Source organism: Phragmites australis, chromosome 18, assembly GCF_958298935.1.
Source record: "Phragmites australis chromosome 18, lpPhrAust1.1, whole genome shotgun sequence".
NCBI lineage: Eukaryota > Viridiplantae > Streptophyta > Magnoliopsida > Poales > Poaceae > Phragmites > Phragmites australis.
Genome location: NC_084938.1, coordinates 744414 through 769158, shown reverse-complemented (window position 1 = coordinate 769158; position 24745 = coordinate 744414). Strand labels below are relative to the sequence as shown.

At 42.6% G+C, this 24745-nt stretch overlaps 2 protein-coding genes across 2 annotated transcripts; one reads left to right on the top strand and one right to left on the bottom strand.

Moving 5' to 3' along the window:
• The first annotated feature begins 614 nt into the window (after positions 1-614).
• Positions 615-10945, top strand: LOC133899323 (phospholipase SGR2-like). Its single transcript, XM_062340311.1, has 22 exons — positions 615-1025; positions 1762-1862; positions 2178-2336; positions 2618-2773; positions 3058-3129; positions 3210-3347; positions 4069-4119; positions 4646-4816; positions 5279-5428; positions 6073-6138; positions 6215-6700; positions 6921-7008; positions 7105-7214; positions 7315-7387; positions 7987-8089; positions 8313-8406; positions 8485-8547; positions 8740-8788; positions 8859-8959; positions 9200-9246; positions 9337-9582; positions 10522-10945. Exons 1-21 carry the CDS (start codon positions 746-748, stop codon positions 9578-9580), a joined length of 2802 nt encoding a protein of 933 aa, XP_062196295.1. The 5' UTR covers positions 615-745; the 3' UTR covers positions 9581-9582; positions 10522-10945.
• Positions 10946-11233: 288 nt separating this feature from the next.
• Positions 11234-17851, bottom strand: LOC133899324 (U-box domain-containing protein 4-like). Its single transcript, XM_062340312.1, has 5 exons — positions 17678-17851; positions 15803-16077; positions 13883-13996; positions 11736-13790; positions 11234-11615 (listed from the first exon to the last, which is right to left on the bottom strand). The coding sequence occupies exons 2-5, from the start codon at positions 16070-16072 to the stop codon at positions 11556-11558; spliced, it is 2499 nt and encodes an 832-aa protein (XP_062196296.1). The 5' UTR covers positions 16073-16077; positions 17678-17851; the 3' UTR covers positions 11234-11555.
• Positions 17852-24745: the final 6894 nt, after the last annotated feature.

The following is a 24745-nucleotide window of genomic DNA, read 5'->3' as shown; positions in this document are numbered from 1 at the left end:
GGGAAAGCGTATTGTTGCGTACGCTTCAAACAGGTCCTCAATACGTAACGCTTGACTGTATGGATGAAAAGTTCGCTTACCACATGGGATTTCTAGTTTGGACCCGTAGAAGTGAAGAAAAGCATCTAAACTTACCCCACTTTAAGTGTGTATTTTCTCTCTTTTTCTCCATAGAATATTGGAGAAAACACGATAAACACGAGCGATATGAAATCCTTTCATGATCTGGGGTTATGCTTCTCGGGAGCTGAAGGTACGACGACGTAGATTAAAAGTGGATGAATATGCTTTAAGATGAATATTTTAAAACTCTTGATGATTTTTCTATTGAGTGGCTTATCCGAGGCATCTAGTATTCGTATGCTCACGCGCAAGCCAATCTAGCACAATACATTACAACTAATCCGTAGCATGTTCATTTTTTTAAAAAAAAGTAATTCCTAGCACGCAACCAATGCCTACGACATCCTTCGTCCATGGAACATCCAATGGTGATAATAGAGTAGGAGAATACATCAAACGTTTTGTTGCAAAAGCTGCGCGAATTCAAATTTGATGTGTTTTTAACCCGCGTCCATGGACCGATTGGTACAACCACTAGCCCGACCCAGGCCGGACTTGCACGTTCCGTCCCGTGCCGGTGCCTACGTTGGACCCCACCGCCCTCTTCTCTCTTCCCCGTCTCCGACTCAGCTCCTCCTCCCTTTCCCTCGTCGGCGGCGATCCCGAATTGGGAGCGGCGCGCATGGCGAGCCCCGACGAGACCTGGGCGCGGGGCGGCGCGGGGGACGCGCCGTCGGGCGCCTCCACGCCCGGGGCGTCGACGAGCTACGCGGCGGCCCCGGACGCGGGTGCGGAGGGCGCGTCGCCGGACTCGCTGCAGAACACGCCGTCCAACATCGCGCGGCTGGAGGACGCGATAGAGAACTGCGCGGCGCGCCGCAAGTACCTCGCACGCACCAAGAGCCCCTCCGACGGCGAGGACGTCCGCTGGTACTTCTGCAAGCTCCCCCTCACCGACAAAGGTGCGCCGCCGCCGTCCCATCACCCGCCAGCCGCGTGCTTGATGTGCTACTCCACTAGTTAATCAGCGAGCCCCTTGCTCTGCTGCTTCCGAGCAATTCATCCATGGCTCGCTAACTCTATGACTAGCGTTAACTGGGGTTTAGATGTCACACACACTAGTTGCTAATTTAGACTCGTAACTGATATGGGAATTTCAAAAGGTTGGCGCATGTGCGCCCTCCCCTGACCAAAAAATGGAGTTGCAATTTAAGGCCCTATTTGTTTCAACTTCAGATTCTGACTTTCAGCTTTTATAATCCGAAGCTGAAACAAACAGGCAGTTTTTTGTTATAGCTTTTTAAAATCTGCTGGTTGGATTGTGAGAATCTGAGAAGCTGGTTTTCCTCAGCTTTTGATAGATTGTGAAAGTCCATTTTACTAAACTGTCCATTAAATTTTTTTAGAATCTACAATCTAAAAGCTTTTCATAATCCAGCTTTTCACAATCCAGCTTTTCACAATTCAGCTTTTATAAGCTGCTTTTCAGAATCTCTAGCTGAAACAAACATGCCCTAAGTTCCATTCGACATCTAGCTACTTTAGGCTCCTGATGATTGAACAGTACCATAGCGTGCCTGCGTAGTTCAGCACATGCTATTGTTATAATTGATTGGTTTTTTGAACTATCACTTTATCTACACTTGAGCCGAAACTATCACTAATTTGGCTCTTGACGTTTTCGTGCTGTTGATGCAGTGCTATCTTCGTCGGTACCACGGACAGAAATAGTGGGGAAAGGAGACTATTTCCGGTTCAGCATGAGGGACTCTCTAGCACTGGAGGCATCTTTCTTGGAGGTTGCTATAGCTTCTGAAATTCTGCTCTAGTTGGTGCCCCAACACTGGTAGTAGTAGTAATAATAATTATGCTATAGCTTTTGTGATACAGCCCATTCGAATATTGGTAACATCGTTAGATAATTAATCTCCGATGGCGATTCCTAGGGTTGAGCTGTGCTAATTTATCTACAGTAGTGTATGTTTTGCACATTTGCTTTTTAAATTTGGTTCATTCTTTTAGTTTACATCTCCTACACAATATAAGGGGAATATCCTCCATATTTTATTTTATCGCTTCTCTTGAATTTAATGTTATTCGGTTACTGTATGTAGAGGGAGGAAGAGCTGCTTGCATACTGGTGGAGGGAGTATGCTGAATGCAGCGAAGGACCAAGAGGATCCTTGGTAAAAGGTGATGATTCAGACTCAGGAGATCTGTATAAGGTGGAGGAGGAGCGGGTTGGGGTACCTGTGAAAGGTGGACTTTATGAGGTTTGTAATCCCTTCTCTAGTACGTTCTATCACTAGTCATGCTAGCAAACTTTTTTTGTTGTTTGCCAAAGCATGTATGGATCATGGGAAGCGAACTTTGTTATTTGTCCATATTTGGTTATACCCATAGTTAGTTGCTGAGCAGGAGTAGAAATAAAACCAGTAAACTTGAAACCTAAGAGAACTTTTCTTACATATCTGCAGTATGGTGTTTTCGTTTTGGCATTCAATATGTTAGCTAGTGAGCTTGTTTTTTGTCATAACATCCTACACTACTGCAGGTTGATTTGAAGCGACGTCATTGCTTCCCTGTCTACTGGAATGGGGAGAACAGGCGTGTCTTGAGAGGCCACTGGTTTGCACGCAAAGGTGGTCTTGATTGGATCCCCTTGCGTGAGGATGTTTCCGAACAACTTGAGTTAGCATATAATTGTCAGGTACAAATGCTTTGTGGGGTATTCTTTAGTAACATCGTGCCAAGGCTATTAAGAACCATTTTCAGGATTGCCAATTTGTCATAACTGCTATAAGGATTTTTTTTAACAAACCATGGGTTGTGAGGGAAAATGATATAACTACATATGCCATGGTGCGACCTACATTGTGGATAAATCTTTCACCCTTTTCATGTTCCACTGTTGATTTTGTCCATACATATACTCCCTTCTCTAATTTCCTTAGCTCAGAAAACAACTGAGCACCCTGATGTTGTCAAAACTAGGTCTGGCATCGTCGCAAATTTCAACCTTCAGGCCTATTTGCAGCACGGGTTGATCTCCAAGGAAGTACACCGGTATGTAATAAGCTGATAAGGCTCCCTCAGAAAAGGAAGAAAGATAACTTGAGGTCAAGGCTAAAATATATCTTGTGCAGGACTTGCATGCTCTTTTTACTGGAGAGGATGATACTTGGGAAGCTTGTCTTGTCTTTGATACAGGTCCTAGGCTAGGTAGCAACACAATCAAATTAAGGCGTGGGTTTTCTTTTTCTGAATCTGGGAAGCCTTCACAGGTAAACTACTGTGTTAGCGATTCTTAATGCCTCTTATATTTATCAAGTGTTTTCAAACACATAAGTTTGATTACTTGGAGGATGTAGAAGTTGAAGCTTTTTATATGTACTAAAACCCTGAGATACCTGAACTCTTGATATTCGGTTCTGTTGATGTTCATTGCTCATTTGTTCTTTATTTTATAAGCACAAAGTATTGACATCTGTATGGATGGAAAATTAGCTATAGGCACAAGTTCATTCTTAGCAGCATCCTGAAGGACTGATAAAGTAATTACAGTTATGTCCTATTGAATATGTAATTTAATCTAGTGCCTCTGAGGTGAACTAGATACAGTTAGCACAGACCAACTATTTTGTACTGCATAGATGAAGGTCACCATCTCATCATTCAGTAACCTTGCATGTTGGTGCATTTTAACCACATGGGAGTTCTGTACTATTTGAGTTTTGAAACTTGCATGAGAAATTACTTTAACAAATGGACTAGTAAGGAGGAAAACCTCCTTAGTTTTCATTCCTTTTTGCTTCAAAATTTGAAATGCAGTCCTATTTTTGGTTTGTCAACTTGATATCAGAGTCTGCAAGCATGAATCTGGAATGAGATCGTCTCACCTTTTTTAGGGGTTCTCTCTCTGTATGCCTTTCACCATCTTATTATCGCTGTAATCCTACAGTCAATTCTTGTTTAGTGTATAATTGACATCTGATTCTTTGTTAGGATGAGCTGCGGCAGCAGAAAGAAGAGGAAATGGATGATTACTGCTCTCAGGTATTTGCAATCTTTCCCAGGATGAGTTGCATGAGCCTTATCTTTCTCCACATCAGTAGTCGGAATTTGGAAGTAAGACTGAAGTGCGCAATAAATTGATATTATTATCTCCCAGGCAAAGAATAGATCCACATAGTTGTTACAGAAAAAAGTACTTCAGAATACTTTGTTCCATTTTCTAGTTTATCTGGATTTGATGCTGCCTCTATCGGTATCCTTCCTATTGTCAATTTTTTTTTTGTTTAATATGCAATTAGGTGACATTATATGACTTCTCATATGTGGCCTACCGTACTCAAATGGCATGATGGCAAATTTGCACATGTACAAAACTATTCTTGAGTGGAACACTTTATTCGATTGTCCAGATTCCTTAGCCCTATCTATTCATCTTACAAATGATTGCCACATTAATGAAATATAATCAGAAGTTCATGTTTGTTCAAGAGAATTTCCATAAACTTTACAAGGTTTTTGGTGCTTTAAAACTTTGAGTGATAATGTATTCCACAATTACTTTTAATAGGTTCCAGTTGGTCATCTGGTATTCATGGTTCATGGCATCGGACAGAGATTGGAGAAAGCTAATCTTGTTGACGATGTTGTCAATTTCCACCGAGTAACTACCAACCTAGCTGAAAGATACTTAACTCCTTATCAACGAAGTACCCAGAGGGTTCTATTTATTCCTTGTCAGGTAAGAATTGAAAGTTACCAGTGTGTGATACCTCCTGCTGAAATCTCTGTATGACCTGGTTAGCATGATAAAGCAAGTCTGAATTTGGGTTCAGGCAATGCTGAGAGCCTGAGATAACATATAAAGAATGCTTGATCTAATTTTGAACTACTTTATTACATATGGTAACCAAAAAACGCGTGGTGCTTTACAGCATTACTTTTGAATTTAATCCATTTCTTTAAATTAACTATAAGGGGTTGTTTGGCACAGAGATCCGAGATACATATGACAGGTTGTTGTCCAACACTCAGGCATTTCTAGTTATATGTATTCTTAGGCAAACATTGTCATCTCTGACCTTTTCACAAATAAAGTATTTAGTTATCACTTATTTATATTGCTAAGTATGGTGGAAGTACAGATTAACATGTTGGTTTTTTGTTGGCGTCTTTTTCTTAATAGTGATGCTTATTATTGCAGTGGAGGAAGAGCTTGAAGCTCAGTGGTGAACGTACTGTTGAGAAAATAACTTTGGATGGTGTTAAAGGTCTTCGTGTAGCGTTAGGCGCCACAGTTCATGATGTTCTATATTATATGAGTCCTATCTACTGTCAGCATATAATTGACTCGGTATTTTGCTTTATTACCCACTATTCTCTGTCATTTTTACAGATTCCTTGATTTTATTCATTGGCTTTAGATTTTTTTTTTTTTGTAGTCCTACTTTGTTTGGTGGTATTAGATTCTTTAGCGGGATTACATTTTTTAATAGTCCTAGTTCAAGCATTTATGGTTCGAATATATTTCCATCCTAGCATTGTAGCTCAAGAATTGCTGCATTAGAGCATGTGTCCACCCAATATTCACATGTTCCTTTGTCACACCGCAGACAAGTGGTGGAGGAGAATGCAAAAAATGGTGGTAGGATTAATAGACCACTGATGATTTTTCCAGGAGGATTCAAATATAATGCTGATTTTTTTTTTAACCTGTCTCATATTGAATAGAACCTGAATTTCTTGAAAAGATAGAAGTTAGTTAAATTGTTTAGCAATCATGCTTCCTTCCTTTGCTGGACAACTATCAGATTTCTCATTAATTTATTCTCTTTTTCATGCATCTCACGGAGTTCAAATTGAAATTGTTTTAATTGCCCTTGCCATATGCCCATATCCATCACTTTTTGTCCATAGGACCTGAACTGAATAGGAGCATATCCTCAAACTCATCATCAGCTTGAGACCTTGAGTCCATTTTTCCTTAATGTATAACAGGTCTCAAACCAGTTGAACAGGTTGTACATGAAGTTTTTGAAGAGAAATCCTGGTTATAGTGGAAAGGTTTGCAGTCCTTGATTCTTTCACCTTTTTTTTTCAATGATTGGACTTGCACTGATGATTTTGCCTTTTTTTGCAGGTTTCATTGTATGGCCACTCATTAGGAAGTGTTCTATCTTACGATATACTTTGTCATCAAGAGTCCCTTTCAGCCCCATTTCCAACAGAGTATCTGAACATGGAAGTTACGCCTAACGAAAGTCAAATAGTAAAATCACCCAATGTAGCTTCTGTACATGTGTCGGGCGCAAAAGAGCATGATACTTCTTCAACTGTACAGCGATCTTGTGCTGATAATGTAAATGGTGTTGTTGACGAGAACAGCACCAAAACTGATCCTTCACATACAGACAACAATCACCTGTCATGTGTGCTTGAGAATACTCCAGAGAATGATGCTGCGCTTGCATCACCTATTGCAGTGGATGAAGAACAAAGTGAAGAAGTGTCTACATCAGCTGTAAGCACAGAAGATGCTGATGGGTCTAGCATTTCAAAATCTGCTGAGAAAGTCCACGATGAGGTCCTTGACAAAGACAAACTGATCTATTCATTAGAAGAAGAGGTGTGAATATATGGAATTTGTTTAATTTTTAACGCACTTATCACCTAGGATTCATCTAACTGTATAAGAAGGCTCATCATTTGTTGATTTCCTCGTGAGAATGATAATGAGAATATATTCAATAACTAGTTTCTAAGCCCAAGATTTAATGGTGTTGTCTTGGAGCCAAGCCATAGTACAAGTTATGTCAAACTGAGACCTATACCTCTCTTTCATGCAGGTGAAACGTCTTAAGGCTAGACTAATACAACTTGAACAACAGAATGATTTAGTGTCTGAAAACATCGGTGGTTTTGAGTGTCATGAAGGTAACTGGTTGCTTTTTGTGCGTGGAATCTCTTGGAAGACTTGTTATCTTTACCTTTGCTAATGTTTATTCAAATTTTTATGTATATTTGTGGTAGGTAATGATGCCAATCATACACAACACATGTCATTAGTCATTTCAATGGGGCAAGGCAGCACAATTCAGTCCTACACACCACAAATTAGATACACTAAACTAAATTTTAAGGTAATCTGTCCTGAATTATTTTTCAGTAATCTGTTTAGTCATTAGAGTTTACTTTTGATTCTATTTTTATGCCATCATCGTGTCACTTTTGGATATTCAGGTTGACACATTCTTTGCTGTTGGATCTCCCTTGGGAGTCTTTCTGTCCCTCCGGAATGTTCGTATTGGTATTGGTATGAAACCTTTGACTGATAATATTTCTGTTTATAAACTGGTTATCATTGGAAAAACAATCAACCTTTTGTCTGCTGTCTGCTTGCTTTGCACCAGTGTTGATGTTTTTTTATCTGTTTTTGGTTTAGATAATCTGATGTTTAGATATAAAATTATATCGAGCATTTTAGCATTTTGTCACCATGTTAAGTACCTACTTGACTATATTCATCTACTAGCTGCTGGAAAAAAAAAAACTATTGAAGCTATGCTTCAAGCATGAACAATGAGCAGGGAAAATGGCTGAAAGACTACTTTCAAGAATGATCGGTTTTTCTTGTCAATTCATCACATGTATTATAACATGCTTCTTTTGGACGAATAAAAATCTGAAGTTCTTTAAAATGGATAATTTTTTTGAAAGAATAAAATGGATAGACTGAGATGTGGTTCCTACAATTATAGGGGTCCATTTAGCGACACATGTTTTTCACTATTAGCATTTATTTCTCTATGTAGCTACTGAGTATTGCTCCTGGTGACTGGCTAGTGTTCCCATGATTGGCAGTCGTTACATGATTTGTTGCTTTATATCTGAATTTTATACCTTCTTCTAAAGGCGGGGGGAAGGATTATTGGCAAGACAAGAACATAATTGAAGAGATGCCATGCTGCCGGCAGATGTTCAACATTTTCCATCCTTTTGATCCTGTAGCATACAGGTTTGTAGCTTTCTCACATAGCATTTTTCTTACCTCATGTTTGGAGAGTTCATGAAATATACAATTCACAAGGGAACTAAATAAAGCTAATCTTGTATCAAAATATGTAGTACATAAGCTTCATCACTTTTAGTTATGTTTCTTTATTGCACTGGAAGACAGTGCACTTATCTGTTGCGAAGTGAGGAACATGTCACATGAATCTAGGTGGGCTTTTATACAGAGTTGAACCACTTGTATGTGAAGATTATATGAACAAGCGCCCTGTCATTGTACCCTACCATAGAGGCGGAAAGAGGATACATGTAGGAGTGCAGGTGCGTTGGAGCATGTCTCAGTTTTTACTCAACAGGTTTTGCCCCTTATTACCTGATTTGGTTTGATACATCATGCAGGAGTTCGCAGAAGATGTTTCTGCACGTTCTCAAGCCATTACCCGTCAATTGAAGTCATTGAAGGTAAGGTCTGCCCTTCTGCAATTGTTGTCTGAATAGTCTACGCTTTTAGCGAACAAAAATGTGAATCTTGGTGGTTTTTATACATTTAGCAGTACATTTTACACTAGTGAATGATTTAGAAACAAAGTTGCTAGCATAGCTCATACTTAATGAGTTTGCACTCTTACCCCTTCAGTTTCAATTCCTGTTTAGGTTAAAGCAGTAGCTGCTTTTCTAGCACTGAGCAGAAATGACACAGAAGGTATTCGTATGTTTTTATCTTTTTCTCATTTAGCAAACAAGCAATGTTCTGACAATTTTTGTTCATTTAGAGGATAGTGAGGGTACTAATGAGAAAGGAAGATCATATGGTTCCATGATGATGGAAAGGCTGACAGGTTCGCCAGAAGGTCGAATTGATCATGTGCTTCAGGTGATTAAAATTTTGCGATTAGAGAAAGCTCAATTTCTACTCTGTATTGGTGTATTACTACAAGGACATGCATTTAAAATGAGCGTCCTCTGCTGTGTATGTTAATGTGCTGGTCAGTTACAATAATGTACAATTAAGTATTGTGTACTGTTCTGACACGATCCACCTTCTCTTTCTTTTATTTTTGACTTGTTTTTCTTGTATGCTTTTATATTTAAAGTCTTAATAATCTTATTCCAGGCGAAAACATTTCAACACCCATATTTATCTGCCCTGGGATCTCATACGTGAGTTCTGTAACCTTTCCTGTTGGTTTGGTTATTATTTTTACAAATGAATTTTCTGGTTTTAACTGGTCTGTGGATTGATTCCTGTAGCAACTACTGGCGAGATCATGATACTGCTCTCTTCATTCTCAAACATTTGTATCGTGATATACCTGAGGAAGCTCCAGCTGATGAAACTGAAAGGAGGCCTATTAGTCTATTTTATGTGAGGGATCCTATTGCTGAAGACACTCCTTTGACATTTTCAGATAGTTCTTTAGTTAAGGAGTTCTCCAGAAAGGTGAGAACTTATTCAAGAAAAATGGAGAGTGATGCGAACTGTGAAGCCTCCTGATGGTACGTTGACGAAGTGTCCTCATTTCTTCTCAATCTTGTTGCGTACATAGATCGGTTAGTGAGAAGTGGTAGCACAGATAAAAGTTTGCCATCATTCCTAGTTGAATGAGAGGTTTCAGTAGCTCAATATTAGGTGGAAAATCCCTTGATGGTGATCCTCATAATTTGTTGAATCCAAATGAAAGCTGTGTAATGTAGGATTGTAGGCTTATAGACAGTTTTAAATTGGTATTGCTCTAGTTATCCCCACTAAATTTTCTCGTGACTGCTAAGTATTGCTTGATTATTCGCGTTTATTGTTTTGAATAGCATCGCGAGCCTAATTTTGTGATGCTGCTAAGGTACTTGATTCTGGCTGATTCATGTAGGTTCCTTGTTGGCAGAAGTTTGCTTGAAATCTAAAGTCCAACTTGGTCAGCAAATAGCTGATTTCGAAAAGCAAACTATGGGAACTGGCAAATTACCATTCCCCTTCATTTTTCAATTGACGCGATGGAATGTGTCTCTGTGTCCGTGTGAATTGTAACATAAAAATTAAAGATCATCCAGAAATTTTTAGAACCCCAGATGTTTTGCTTTTTTGCATTTGATTTGCCATTATTCAATATTTACTTGTGATTGTATGACTCTGATTTTAAAACAGTCTGGATCTTGTGGATTTCCTGTTCTCTAGAACTACATCTAGCGACTAGCATGGCTTCAATTGTCAATAAAAGTGCCTTTCATTCTTCTTATTTTGCTCATTTAGTTTACCACAATTGGAATATTATTGTTCTATGTGTTTGCCCATGCATGTCGATGTACTGTGTTTAGGTTTGCCTTTTAGCCATTGATTGTACAGAGAATGAAATCTAACCTAAAGTAGCACAGTTGTTGCTATAAAGCTGGAATCTCTTGCTTCTTTGGAATGAAGACTAAAGTTATGTTTTCTTTTTGCAGGTGTCAATATTTGCTGCAACTGTGTTATGATCTCACGATCCTCACTGAGCGGAAGTTGGATGTAGTTATGGAAGAACAATTCCATGTAATGGTGCATGGTTCACAGTTGACATCAGAGTTAGGGAACGTCGGTGAATGTTGTAGATAGAGTACGGCCGGTGGTTGTGTACTGTAACTTTTTTCCTTCCTATCTGAGAATGTAACATTTTACGTAGCATTCGGCCATTTTATGTGTATAGGTTCTTGTATCAAGAATGTGATGTAGTTGTACATATACGAATTATGAGAGATTAGTTTCGAAGAATGGTTGTAGTTCTTTCTCGTATACCAACACAAGGAGAGACGAAGGTCAAAGGTGCTGCTTGCATTTTGCTTTTGCAGCAGCGTAAGGCGATGGCAAAGTCATCTTACCTTAGCACTGCCAGATTGGTAATTGCAGTGTAAGCCACAGGGAAAGCAAGCATTGTTCCTAGTGGATCTCTTGCGCGCCCAAGCAATTGCTCACTAGATTCTGCTAGGTACAATATTGACGCTTTTTTTTGGTTAACGACTGCTGTAAATCTTGCGTCGACAATGGTTATCCACTTACAACATCAGAAACCAAATGTGTGGGAACTACTGCTCAAATCTAGCACATCAGAGGCTTACAGAAGACCGTCAATCAGCAAATCCGGCACACTCAGATCACAATGTAGAAAGGAGACTCAGCAACTCAACAGAGAACAAAGCATTGAACGATGCAAGCAAGGCTTGTTTGGTACAGAACAATATTAACTTTTACAACCATTGAACAATCATGACACAGCTAATAGCATATACAATACAAAATCTCGGTGAATAGCTACTACCAATGGACAAGCTATACAATAAATAAAAATCCTCCGAAAAGAATAAAAAAGACACCATCTCAACAGATAACACCCGCTGCCCACAATCACATTGAGCCCAACGCCAATGAACGACAACAGGAGCCCAATCACATTGAGAGATAAAGGTGGATGCTTAATGTACACTACAAAAAGGTTCTGGGAAGGTCATCTCCTTGCTGAATTCCCATGTCTTTGGCTGCGGAAGTAGCTAAGAAGAGCTTGCGCCTGCAAACACAGCAAAATTAAGCCACACCGTTATGCTATATCAACCGGAGCACAATGATTTGGAAGTGCGCACTGCACATTCTAATTCTAAGAAAAATGGTGGGAATCAGTAAACCTAACCTTTTCTCTTGCCCGCGGTGTTCCTGACTGTGAGAGGGCGACTAAAGGGGGCACAGCACCCTCTTGAAGAACTATGCTGCAAAATCTGTTGCTGTTTGTACAGAGCTGATACAATGCAGCAGCAGCATTCTCCTTCCCTCTTGCAGAGCCCAATTCAACAACTTCAACAAGGGATGGAATACCACGTGCCTGCCCAATCGCAGTCCTCCCTTCCGGTATAGTAGCAAGATTTGCCAACACAGCCACAGCTTTGTCGACCATTCCAGCAGCAGGATCCATAAGCTCAACTAGGTGCCTCACAGCATCGGCTTGCACAATGCGAGCCTTGTTCTCATGAAGTATGGACAAGTTAAACAATGCAGTGGCCGCATCTTTCTTTCCTCGAGGGGTACCGTTTCCTAGTAAGTCTACAAGAGGCTTGATGGCCCCAGATCGTCCAATCCTCACTTTATTTTCTTCAATAACTGAGAGACTGAATAAAGTAGCTGCTGAATTCTCTTTAGCTTCAGGGTTCCCTGTCTCAAGGACGTGAATGAGAGGATCAACAGCATTAGCACTTGCAATTGCAATTTTATTGTTGTCGTTGATTGACAAATTCAGAAGAGCTGTGACAGCATGTTCTTGGGTTTTGCCATCTGGTGAATGAAGAAGACCAACCAGCAAGTTTACAGACCCACAGTTTGCAATGACAATCCTGTTCTCCATGTTGTGCTTAGCTAAAAGGCGAAGCTCTGACGCTGCTGATCTCTGAACATCTATAGAATCGCTTTTCAAATCTTCAATCAGCTTGCGAACCTGACCCTCAATGGCAGAAAGATCGTTCCGTGCATCCATCGACGAGGAAGATATTATTCTGGGGAAACCCCTATCGGATGCTTGCCGCCTAACAAACTGGCCTCTAATGCGGCCATCGCCCAGTCTTGAAGGGATTAAATGTCCTGTAATTTGAGGAACAGAAGAGGCTACAGGCGCACCACCATCTGTAACCTCTCCAGATGCATCGCTACTGTAATTTGTCCTATCGCTTGGAACTCTTGTCACCCCATTGTCACATTCCCCATCAAGTTGACCACTATTTGGAAGACTACCATTCACTGAAGAACCAGCCACGTTGTCCTGCAGATCCCTGTCCAAACTAGAAGATTGAAATGCTTCCTCTGTAGACTGTTCTGAAGTTTGTCCAATCAAACCTGCACGTCTTCCTTCCAAACTAGACTCTCTTGCTTCAGAACTTGCAAGAGATAACCTTGAAACATCTGGTGCAGAACCATTTGCATGTTCCGAAGATTGACTTGTCGAGACCTCATGACCAGAACGGTTGGCATGCGCATGAGGGTGCTGTTGTACCGCACTATGGGGAGGAGATGCCCCGTTCAAGTTTCTCAAATACACGTCTGCTTCTGGGGATCCAGGAATATTAGCCCTAGAGACGACACTAGGATGTAGAGGACTGCCACCTGCAGCACTCAAATCCTGATGGGAGGAGGCAGCTGAAGGAAAGTTCAACTTCAAGGATTTCATAGGATCAGGAAGTTTAATGTCATGCGATTCACACCAGTTAGCTATCAAAGCTTTCACAGTATAATTAGGAATCAAATTGGAGTGACCAAGTCTTTGGCGTGTCTTCGGGCAGATAGTAAAACCCTCATCAAGCCACAACTTGATATAAACCCGCTCATAGGTCTGACCAGATGCTACAATAACTGGATCAGACATCAGCTCCAAGGAAAGCGGACAGCAAAAATCAGCAGGAATAGGCACCCCGTTGATGCTAAGCAATTGAGTTTCCCTGATAAGGCGCTCATGAATATAGTTGACCAATGGAATCATCTGCTCAGCTAGACCCAGTTCTTCACGGTTCTCACTTCGTAGTGCCCTTGTTCTAAGATTCTCAAGGGAAACAGCTTCCATGTACAATTCCATGTTTGTTGACAGACTCAATGAACTCGATAGTTTCAACAGATTCTCAGGACTTGCTGCACTTGTCTCCGCAAGCTCCATAGCAACCTCCTTCACCAAATCAAACATGTGCTCATAATTTACGTCCTGGAGTTTCTACATGAAGTAGAAAATCACAGATGAGTTGGATGCAGAAGACGAATTAGGGGTCACAAACAGCAATAATTAAAAAAATTACTTTCCATTACCTCAATACAAGTGCAGGCATGGCCAGTCAGAGAAGGTAACAGAGAATTAACCAGCTGGCACAACTGAAGGGAACATCCCTGAATATCAGAGATTACTGACTCAATTTGCCAACCCTGTTTAAGGTAATAAGACCATACTGAATCAGAAAGGCAAGATTTGATGTATTAGCTATTCAACGTTTCATGGCACTCATCAAGCAGCGTTAACTAAATAGCTATAGTTTTTAATGGGTAAATAAAGTGACATGCAGAGTTCAGGGGAATCCATGAGCATGTAAACATTCAGAATACACCTAAACCACCATGAAGGATTAAAAAAAGGTTTTATCTGTAATGGCATAAAGATTAAAGGAATATCCAGTGACAAGGACAAGTATACTGTTCACTGCACATGATAAAATGGAACCACCAATGGAAAGAATGGGATAACTCCAATAGCTTCATGACACAGGTTGAGAAAATACAACTCGTGCACTTACCCTCATAGATGAATAGCATGTGACCTTTGCACGACTTCCCATTTTCTTTTTGTATAAACACGAGAAAATTTGGAAACTACCATTGCAAAGCTCATGGAGTTGGAAACTAACATTGCAAAGAACTTGTGCTGCAATATACCACCCCAAAGCAATTTAAGTTGAGGAATACCATTTCCGTCATTTTTGGGATGAAATCCTAACAGCAAGCATGGAAAAGACCTAAATACCCTTGTGTATGGCTGGTAGCACACGTTGTGATTCATTTGGAGATCTGATCATTTTCGTCATGAACTCGATAGTTGGATGTGATCTTTGGACATGGATTTCAAACACATTGGAATTTTGGTCACAACTCAATGACAAAACACCTAAATATAAGCATTTTTTACTTCGGCCTCCCGACTCAGGGGCGCAACAGCGGGACGAGCTCGGGAGCGTGGCGGTAGTGCTTTAGGTTTAGGAATCAGGATACAGAATGAGAAAGAAAGAAAAGGCAGGAGCAACTTAGGCATTTTAGAATCAATTATCTCCCTAAAACTCCTTTCCGTTTGAATTAGACAGAAAAAGTAACGGCAATGGTATTCCACAATTTAAATTGCTTTGGGATGGTATTTTGCAGCTCAAGTTCTTTGCAATGGTAGTTTCCAACCCCATGAGCTTTGAAATGGTAGTTTCCAAATTTTCTCTATAAACTATGCACATTGGATTCACACGCTACCTCACTTGAACAATATTTCTTATTAGATAACCATAACATGAACTGGTAGAAATGTCAAATGCAACTGTAAAGCTATTCAGTTAAGTCAACTAGAACATCTTGGCTGTTTACCAAGGACCAAGATCAATGCCCCAGCACACTCCAAAGGTTATTCTATAGAAGAATGGGAATTTCATTTAACACAAGAAGTGGCCAGTCATAGATAACGTCAGTCTGAAAGTTGAACCTATGAACCTTTGAATGCTTCAATTAATATAGGCATCTATGCTGTTACCAACAGATCGAAACTTTCAATATTTCAAGGCCCCAGAGTTCAAGCTATCAGGATGATAACAGCTATCATATATTGCACTACAATAATAGTTACAGGAAACTGCATGATATCTTATCTTGTCGGTGTAAATGCTAGTCAAAAAAAAAGAAGGGGGGGGGGGGGGGAGTGGGCGCGGGGGAGGCTAAATAGTGGCACTGACAGATAATGCAAAAACATTTGTATCTAGTAAATGCATGTTATGGTACCGAGTTTTGCGCACAGGAAAAATCAAAAGAGAACCAGGTTCCTAGTAAGAATTGAAAAGGACATTGAGCTGTTAAAAACGAAGCATATCAAGGTAGATAGACAGATCGATTATGCTTTATTTACTTCATTCTAAAGCATAATATATGAAACGTAGAGTGAATCAGTGAAATGCGAGTATATTAAATTCACTCATGTGTACTTACAAAATATATTTTGCTGGTTGCCTGGTGCCAGTTTCCAATAAGCCTTGAAGCTTCATTGATAGCAGTGTCAAGCTCCCTTAAGACCTCATTCAGTTGCTCTTCGGGAGACTTGCACAGATCTTCTAAAAGGGCATTCATAATGCTCGAGATATCGTATACATTTTGGCAATACTTCTGAATAGGCTTGGGTCTCGCGGTAGAGCCATCAGATGCTAAGACACCAAGGTGGGAGATACTATTGAGCAGAGTCGTTGGGGAGAAATTTTCCATCAACCCTGATTAAAAATCCATGTGTGTAAGAGTAAGACAACATGAATTCATAACTATTGAATATTCAAAACCATTCAAATATGTTGGTGCAATACACATTAGAATTATATAAGAGCTTCTCACTAGACACACACTATTACTGCACACAGTTATCGGTATTCATCCCAACACATCTGGTTAGCTAAGCTATAGCCCTTTTTCATCCACATTTTGATCTCTCTTTTCAATCCACAACATATATGCATATCCTGATTGGCATACTAGGTATTGACTAAAGTGTATGCATATAACAATGACGGGTTAATGTGGACTCAGACCTCTCACAACAGCAACAACAAAGCAGACGGATGTGGAAAGTGATGCTTGGGATGAGAAAGTGTATTTGTTGGCTTTCGAGCAGTAGCGGCAACAGGGCGGGTGAAGTGCAAGATCGGACATTACTTTCCCGAGCAGATTGTGTTCTACAAGTAACTGCATGGTGCACTCAATAGTCGTGATTACCAGAAAAGAGACGCTTTGAACCTTGCGAGTGCCAATAGACAATTTGCCAGTGGTGTGGTGTGAAGAATAAATGCAGAAAAAGGTTTTCTCAACTTTCCATTTCAGTCCAGACAAGCTACCTCGTTCCCCTTCAGTACCATCCAGATTAAGTTTAAATGACGTTACGGTTCGATGGTCCGCTGACGCAACGCAAACGTCCAAACAAACAAGATGCTGAGCACCATGTGATTTATTATTGTACCGTGACGCCAAAAAACCTAGGTTGGAAGTTGGGAACAAACCACTCGATTGCGCGGGGAAATGGAATAGGTCTGTAGGTAAATTACGAATTGAAATCCCCGAGCACCACAGATAGCATAAATACGAACTCTCAGGTTAACAAAATACAGTATATCCCACAGAACATTCAACGCATGAACAGCGCCCCTAGCGATGCAATTGCACACACATAAACGGTACCCTGACACGGCGAGCGTGTGGACTAATGGGATGTAGCATTTGCAGAAACGCCTTACATGTTTGGAAGAAGAGAAAAAAAAAAAAGAACAACCTATAGCATAGAAGTGGCAACCTAATCGATGATACATGAGCCTACTCTCAAGTCATTAGGACGTTGGCAAGTACACGAAGCAGACATGAAGCAGTGGCTCACGAATGGCAACCTAGCCCAACGATCCACCCATGATGACTAAACTATAAAAGGCGTGACGAAAAGGAGAAGCTTTTCAAATGAACCCCTAAGTAAGTAACGATGCCATTTCCACGACGGGGGCACGAGCAGCACGCGAGCGGATGCCGGAGTGCAGCTCAAGGCAGGCAAAGCGTAGCTGGATTGCGAGGCGTGAGCAGGGAGGGTGCCTGGCGCGCGGCGCCAGCCCAGAAACGGGGGCCCTCGCCCCTCGGCGAGAGCGGAAGCAAGCGAGGCGGCGGGGAGCAACCGCGCGTGCATAGGCAGAAACGCCTTACATATTTGGAAGAAGAGAAAAAAAGAACAACCTATAGGCGAGGAGGGAGGGAGGGAGGAACCCTAGGTAGAAGGGGGGAAAGGAGGCCCGGGAGCGGATCGAGCGGGAGGCGGGCGGGGTGGGGGGGCGTAAGACTGACCTCGTGGCGGCGACGGCGAGGGAGGGGATCGGGGGACGGAGGCGGTGGGGATCTCTTGGTCTTTGTCCGGCGGTGACCTGGTGTTGTGGGCAAGGCAAACAAAGCGTGGAATGGGGAGGAGGAGGAGGAAGAATGGCCCTGGCCCTAACAAGGCCTGCCTGCCTGGATTCAGTCAACGCTCAAGAGTTCCAAGCTGTATAGACGATTAGATAGATTCCTTTTATTTTGCTTACCAAACTGATTATGATCTTACAAAACCAACATCCGTTCAGTTTGGATTGTACACGGTCACTACTGTATCAATACCGTGTGCAGCGCTTGTTTATTCTTTTCGTGTCTCACGTTTCTACATGGTATCATACTTTGGATCATTGGTCTAAAAACCTTGGCCGACAATCGGACCGACCTTCCATGTCTCCTGCCTTTAACTCGTGCATGCCATGGGCTCGACCGAAGTCACCCATAGCACCAACGTTTCCACCATGATGGTTGTATCCATGTCGGTCATCTCCTTCACAAACTTCGTCAACATCAAGACGCATGTCCCGATCATGCCTGATCTTGTTGTTTCCAACTACACCCAGTGAAGCCAGTTCTTCATGACGATGTGCGGCAAGTTTTGCCTCATGGGTTCAAGCCAACTACGCCATTCTCTCTTGGCTATTCGACTTGATCTTCGATGGCATTCTGGATGTCACCATAGAGCCATGCACACGACCGTTGGATTGCCACAGAAGGTGCTTTCTGCAACAACAAAGAATCACACGCCATATAAATCAACACCCAGTTTCACACGCTACTTTAGGGTGACATGCCCGTCCAGCCTATTGCCAACTCATGAAGTAGCTCACCAACTCCCTTCGTGACGTTACCCGCTCCATCTCTGACCCCCATCTCATCCTAAACTTGCTCTGTGGGCTTGCCACGTGGCTCAGTCACTAGGCGGACATCCTTGCCTGAGAAGGATCTCTTCCCCCTCCTTTGCCTCTGCTGAACCTCCTTACTCCTTGCGGAGATGCACATGACGCACACCACTAATATTGTTGTCAGCAGTTCTCTCATGGCCTCTACTCACCCTTGGCCTGCAGCGCGGGTGTGTGCACCCAGGCTCCATCGGACGTGTCCTCGAGTTCCTCAAATCAATGTGGCAACAAGTACCATAGTGGGAAGCAACATGGGTCTTCCATCCCTAACCCTAGGGCGCATACATCCCAGATGCAAAGGCCCGTGGATATGTTCCAATCCATTAATGCATCGTAGTGGCGCTCTGCTACCAGTAACGCTAGCCTCCTGAGTTTGTGCTCGCTGGCACACCCTAGCCCTATCATACGTCATCCACGCCTTCCTACATATCCCCGTTGACCTCCATGCAGCCCTCATGGGATCAAGCCAACCTGATTGCCGCCATGAACGAGTTGTCCAGTCAGGCTCTGTGGCAGTAGACCATTGACTCCAACGCCACGGTGCACATGTCCACGATGGATGGTGATCTCTTTTTATCACACCCTCTACTCTATCCCTCCTCTATTACCATGGGTAAGGACACCACAATACGTGTCTCAGTTCGTGGCATTGCCATCCTTCTTACTCATTCCTCCAACTTTATTCTAGACAACGTTCTACTTGTTCCTTCACTAATAAAAAATCGCATATATGTCCAATAATTTACTAGAGATAATTCATGCTCAATTGAATTTGACTCTCATGGCTTCTCTATCAAGGGCACTTGGATGCAACGCGGGATCCTTTGGTGTTTGTGCCACCATCATCGCCATTCTCATCACACTCGTTCCTCTCCATTGCCACATTGTCCTTCACTTGGCACCAGTGTCTTGGTCACCTCAACATGCTCACCCTCGAGACTCTGCAACTATGCCCATAGGTAAGTGCTAAGTGTTTCGGTGATTAATGACAATCGTATCATTGTTGACCGTTGTCTACTATTCACAACTCCACACCCTTTAGCATCTAGGCCCCTAAGTAGGTGGTAAGTATTTTGGTGATTAATGACAATTGTATTATTATGACTAATGTGTATGTTTTGAAGAAAATCAAAATCCTTTAGTTCACAATGATTGAATGATTTTTCTTGATCCCTCATAGAATTCTATTGGTCGATCAAAGGACATGTGCGTCAAGATTAAGGATCTTCTAGTTCTAAGTGTCACAAGGTGATGAATGACACTTAGAGTAGACATAGATCTTCTTTTTGTCTTTTGATCGTACTATAAAGGGGGGCTAAATTTTGTAGTTTGACCTAGTTGAGTCTAGATATAGTTGGATGCACACTTGCGAAAATTTAGCACTAGATAGCTCAAAGAAGTCCATGGGTGAGAAGTTGAAAAGTTAGAACTCAAAGTCGATTGAATTGGACGAGTTCCAGGAATTTTGTTCTCACCAGATTGTCCGGTGTGAGAAGGATTATACTCACCGGACTATTTTTCTTCTCTGTGAAGATTTCAAATGAACTCACCGGATTGTCCGATGATGGAAGAAATTTTGCACTGGAGCATTTAACAGAAGAGTCATTTTTCAGAGAAATTTGAAGTTAATGCACCGGATTGTCCGGTGATCTGAAAGACTCATTGTCGGAGGATGAACTCCTCAAGCGGGGATCCTGAGGGACCCCCTTTGAGATTCGGTCGAGGGGGCTGATTCTGGATCTACCTTGTACGGGGATTTAATGCAAATATGTGAGATGTAGGCGAGACGGATGATCGTCCGCTAGTGGAAGTAAATGCTCAAGGGAGTTTAGACAGGTTCGGGCCGTACGGAGCGTAATACCCTACTCCTGTCTATATGCTATTAATGCTATTGAAATGACTCTCTCTAGATCTCTTGTGTTACAAGGTTTTTTGTCTAAGTCTAAAGCTTCGGTCTTGCTTTGAGCTTGGTGAACCTCTGCTCAGCTTCTCAGACTTGTGTGCTGCGCTTGTCCAGAACCTCTCCTTCTCCGGAGTGCTCCCTCCCCCCTTTTATCTTGTTGGGGGAGGCTTGGCGTGCCCAGAAAGGAGGGTACGAGTTCCTATGGGCCATAAATGGAAAACAAACATCATGGGGCTGCAGTTTGATGCTACAGGGGGTTGAAAATGCGCCCTCAGCCGGTCTTGTCGCCCATTACGCCCATTTTTAGCAGATGCAGGGGGGCCACCGGGCAGCCGCCGAACGACCCCGCATACCCTCTCGGTCAGAGCAGGCTTGACACAGTAGGGGGTAGGCGACATGCCTCGAGCCCAGCGACGATATCTCTAAGCCGTTTCTTTTATGAGCCCCGCAGGGTGACGTGCGATGGGACCTGTCGCATTAAATGTCCCCACGTCTTCCTACCAGGAGGTGGCAGGGACTGACGTACTCAGTACGACAGGCATGGGGGGGAGTGGTTGGAAAGTGACAGGCCACGCTCCCTCTTAAATACAACATCGGGCCTCTCACCAATTGACACCTCACCGTTGAGCCCTTGTGGGGTCCACCAGCAAGGGGCTTCTCAGGTTCTCGGGGAACTCTGGGTGCTCGGGGACTACTGTTCATAGCCCTGAGCGCCCTCTCCCGGATATGTCTCTTCTCGGTCCTCGGGGAACTCCGGGTACTCGGGGACCACTGTTCATGGCCCCGAGCACATCTTCTGGAACTGGCTCTTCTCGGGTCCTCGGGGAACTACGGGTGCTCAGGGACTACTATTCATAACCCAGAGCGCCCTCTCCCGGAACTGGTTCTTCTTGGGTCCTCGGGGAACTCTGGGTACCCGGGGACCACTGTTCATGGCCTCGAGCGCCCTCTCCCGGAACTGGTTCTTCTCAGTCCTCAGGGAGATGGTCCATGAGGGAAGGCGCCACGTGGTATTCTGTTGTCCTGGCCTCGGGACTCGGAGACCCCTGGTTCCTATGTCACCGACACTCATACACCGGACTATTTAACAGAATGACTATTTTTTCTGGAGAAAATCAGAGTTGAACTGACCGGATTGTCCGATGACTTAAAGAAGTCGTCACTGGACTATTCAGCAGAAGTTTGGTATTTTTGGAGAAAATGGATTATAACTTACCGGACTATCCTATGATGCTATATGGAAGAACACCGGAGCATTTTGCAATGGCTACTGACAACTGTCAAATCAGCGTGTGAAAAAAATTAACTCACCGGATTGTCCGGTGTTAACAGAAGCGTGTGCACCGGACCATCCGGTGTTCATAGAAAAAGTGAGTGGTTGGGCAACAGCTAGATTTGAACCTCTACCCTATATATATCCCCTCACTTGGTTTCATTTGTCTCTCTTGTAATCCAGAAGTATTCACACTTAGTGTGTATCATCTAGAGGCAAGAGAGAGCACTTGAGGTGATTTGCAAGTTCTTAATTGAAGATTAAGGACTCCATTAGTGCTTCAAGAGTAGTGAGTGTGCATCTAGCTGTTGTTTTAGGCTTGATAGGGATTAAGTGAATCAGTTAGCTTGTTACTTTTGGTGGTTAGCAACACCTAGCCAATCGTGGAGATTGGAGGTGTTCTCGATGAGCTCTTGGATGTCTTGTGGGAGCCCCAAGAAGCTCGTGTACTTGGTTTGATACCCGTCAATCCGGAGATGGAGAAGTGGCAATCGCTAGTGAGCACTTGAGTCTTGATGACTTAAGGGGGAGCGACATTCTTGTGTGGATGCTCCAACGAGGATTAGTGGAGAGTACCAACTCTTCGATACCTCGAGAAAAACTCAGTGTCCTCTTTCCCTACTCTTGTTACATTCCGTATTTTGCCTCTAGCATTTCCTTTATGTAAGTTTCAATTTCGCACTTTACTTATGTTATATATTCTTGCATGTTTGTGCTTATCATTCTAGCTTGCTAGGTCGTCTAGTTGCTTTTATACATTCTAGGCTAAGATTGCTCTTTGTTATAGAAATCGATAGTTGATTTAGTTTTTTATTAGTGCCATATTCACCTCCCCTCTAGTGCCATTAGATCCTTTCAACCCTTCCAAAGTCGCTACCAAAAATTGTCATCATACTTGCATCTCTATGTTTTTGGTTGTCTATGCTACCCAAACATGTCCTCCATGGTGGCTAACAAAACTCTCACCATGCTCTATTGCGTGTGTTTTTAATCGACCTCGCCACGAATCATGTGATTATAATGTGTTCTCGTTTGCTTCCCACAACCTATCTCGGTCTTCCTCCACTATCGATCCCATCGACTTCATCGACATCTTTGATATGCCCTCACTTCCTCCTATGTGCTGTGCTGCACCTGCACACCCCCTTGTCATCCATTCCTGTGTCACACTGTCATGTGCGTCACACGCATCGGCACTGCATGGTGGTGATGAGGAGCTCCTACTTTCCTTGGCCTCGCCACCTTCCCAGCTGGTTGTTCCAAAGGTATCGCCACCTCCAGTCGGCTCTCCTCTTTGCTCTTCGCCAGCCGTCATAGAAGTCCATGTACCTCTAGCTAGTCCTGAACCTCACAGGAACCGGCCATCACAGAGGTACACATTGTACCTCCGGCCATTCTTGCACCCGATCCTGCACCCAGTCCTTATCACATGGTGACTCGCGTAGCAGTAGGTATCATAAAGCTGGTCTATCGTCTTAATTTATCCGTGGTGCACTCCTCTATTTCTCCTATTCCTTTGAACTATAGGTGTACCCTTGTTGCTGCAAATTGGCGTCGCATGATGACCGAGGAGTACTAGGCTCTCTTTGATAATAAAACCTAGACTCCTATTCCTCATGGTGCCGACAGGCCGGTCGGCATTCCAAGTACCGATAGGCCGATCGGTTGTCACCTTGCGCGACAACTGATCGATGTCTACCCAGGGTCATGTCGGTATACGGAGTGCCGACAGGCCCTAGGCCCACTGACACTTAGGCTGTCGGCATGGGAAGACGTATCGGTACTCCACATGTCGACAGGTATATATTCTTATAATTTAGTGAATTTGACTAATATTTTTATAATTTTTCATTAAAATAATATTATTAAAAAATCCCCAACGCATGAGCGAGCGAGGTGTTGATAAATCAACAAGGCGACGACAGCAGCGGCACTTGATTATATTCATGGATGAGCAGCAGCTAAGAGCATCCCCAATCATATTCCCTTCATTCTGTTCTCTTCCTGATTCCCCTTCACGTTCTCATTCCCTTTTTTTTTCTCTCATCTCCAATAGCTTCCATTCGAAGGGATTCGTGAAGGAAAATGAGAGAGAATCCCGTCCTAGAGAGAATGATCTTAGAAATCCCTTCATAACGGAAACCGTAAAGAGAAACTGTTAGCGTGTTGAAGGGAACGAGAATCCCTTTGTAAAGGGATTCTCGTTCGCAAAAGAATCCTTTGGATGCTCTAATAATCCATTTCAACTCAACTTTTGAATGCAACTATATAATCCAAACATACATATATGCACACCCTGCACTGCAAATACTCCTAGGGCCTGTTTAGTAGAGCTATTTCTGATTCAAATTCTCTGCGGAGAGTGATTTTCTGGGGGAAGTGATTCTGTGGCTGAAAGTGATTCTCTAGAATAAGTTATATGGAGGAAGTGATTCTGTGCGCGAAGTGAATCAGATGAAGCTATTTTTTTTCAGTTGAAAGCTGCTGTTTGACAGAGCTCTACCTGATTCTAGCCAGAAAGCTGCTATGCGAGCTCTGTTAACAAGACCCCTAATTCAACCAAATACTCCACGGGTGATGGTCGAGCCCTAACCGCCAAATACTACTAGTATATAATATAATGATGGATGCATGAACCAAATATAATTCTTGTGTGGCTACCATTTTTTCAGTATCGTCCATCGTATGCACATGCACTGCACTCCATGTCGTCACTACACCTCACGTTACTAGAAATGTGTTTGGTTTTCCAAATTTGCCTCCGCTTGATCTGGTGGATACTTATAATATTAATAAGAAATGCATTTGATTATTCACATTTACTGTTCTAACATGATTCAACATATGTAAATATATGTCTTTAGTCTGGCCCGGGATTCGAGCTTCACTCCGAAATCTCTTCCGATAGATACAGTCTCCTACATCTGCTCATGCAAGCGGTCCACTTATTATGTCACAAAATCATCTTT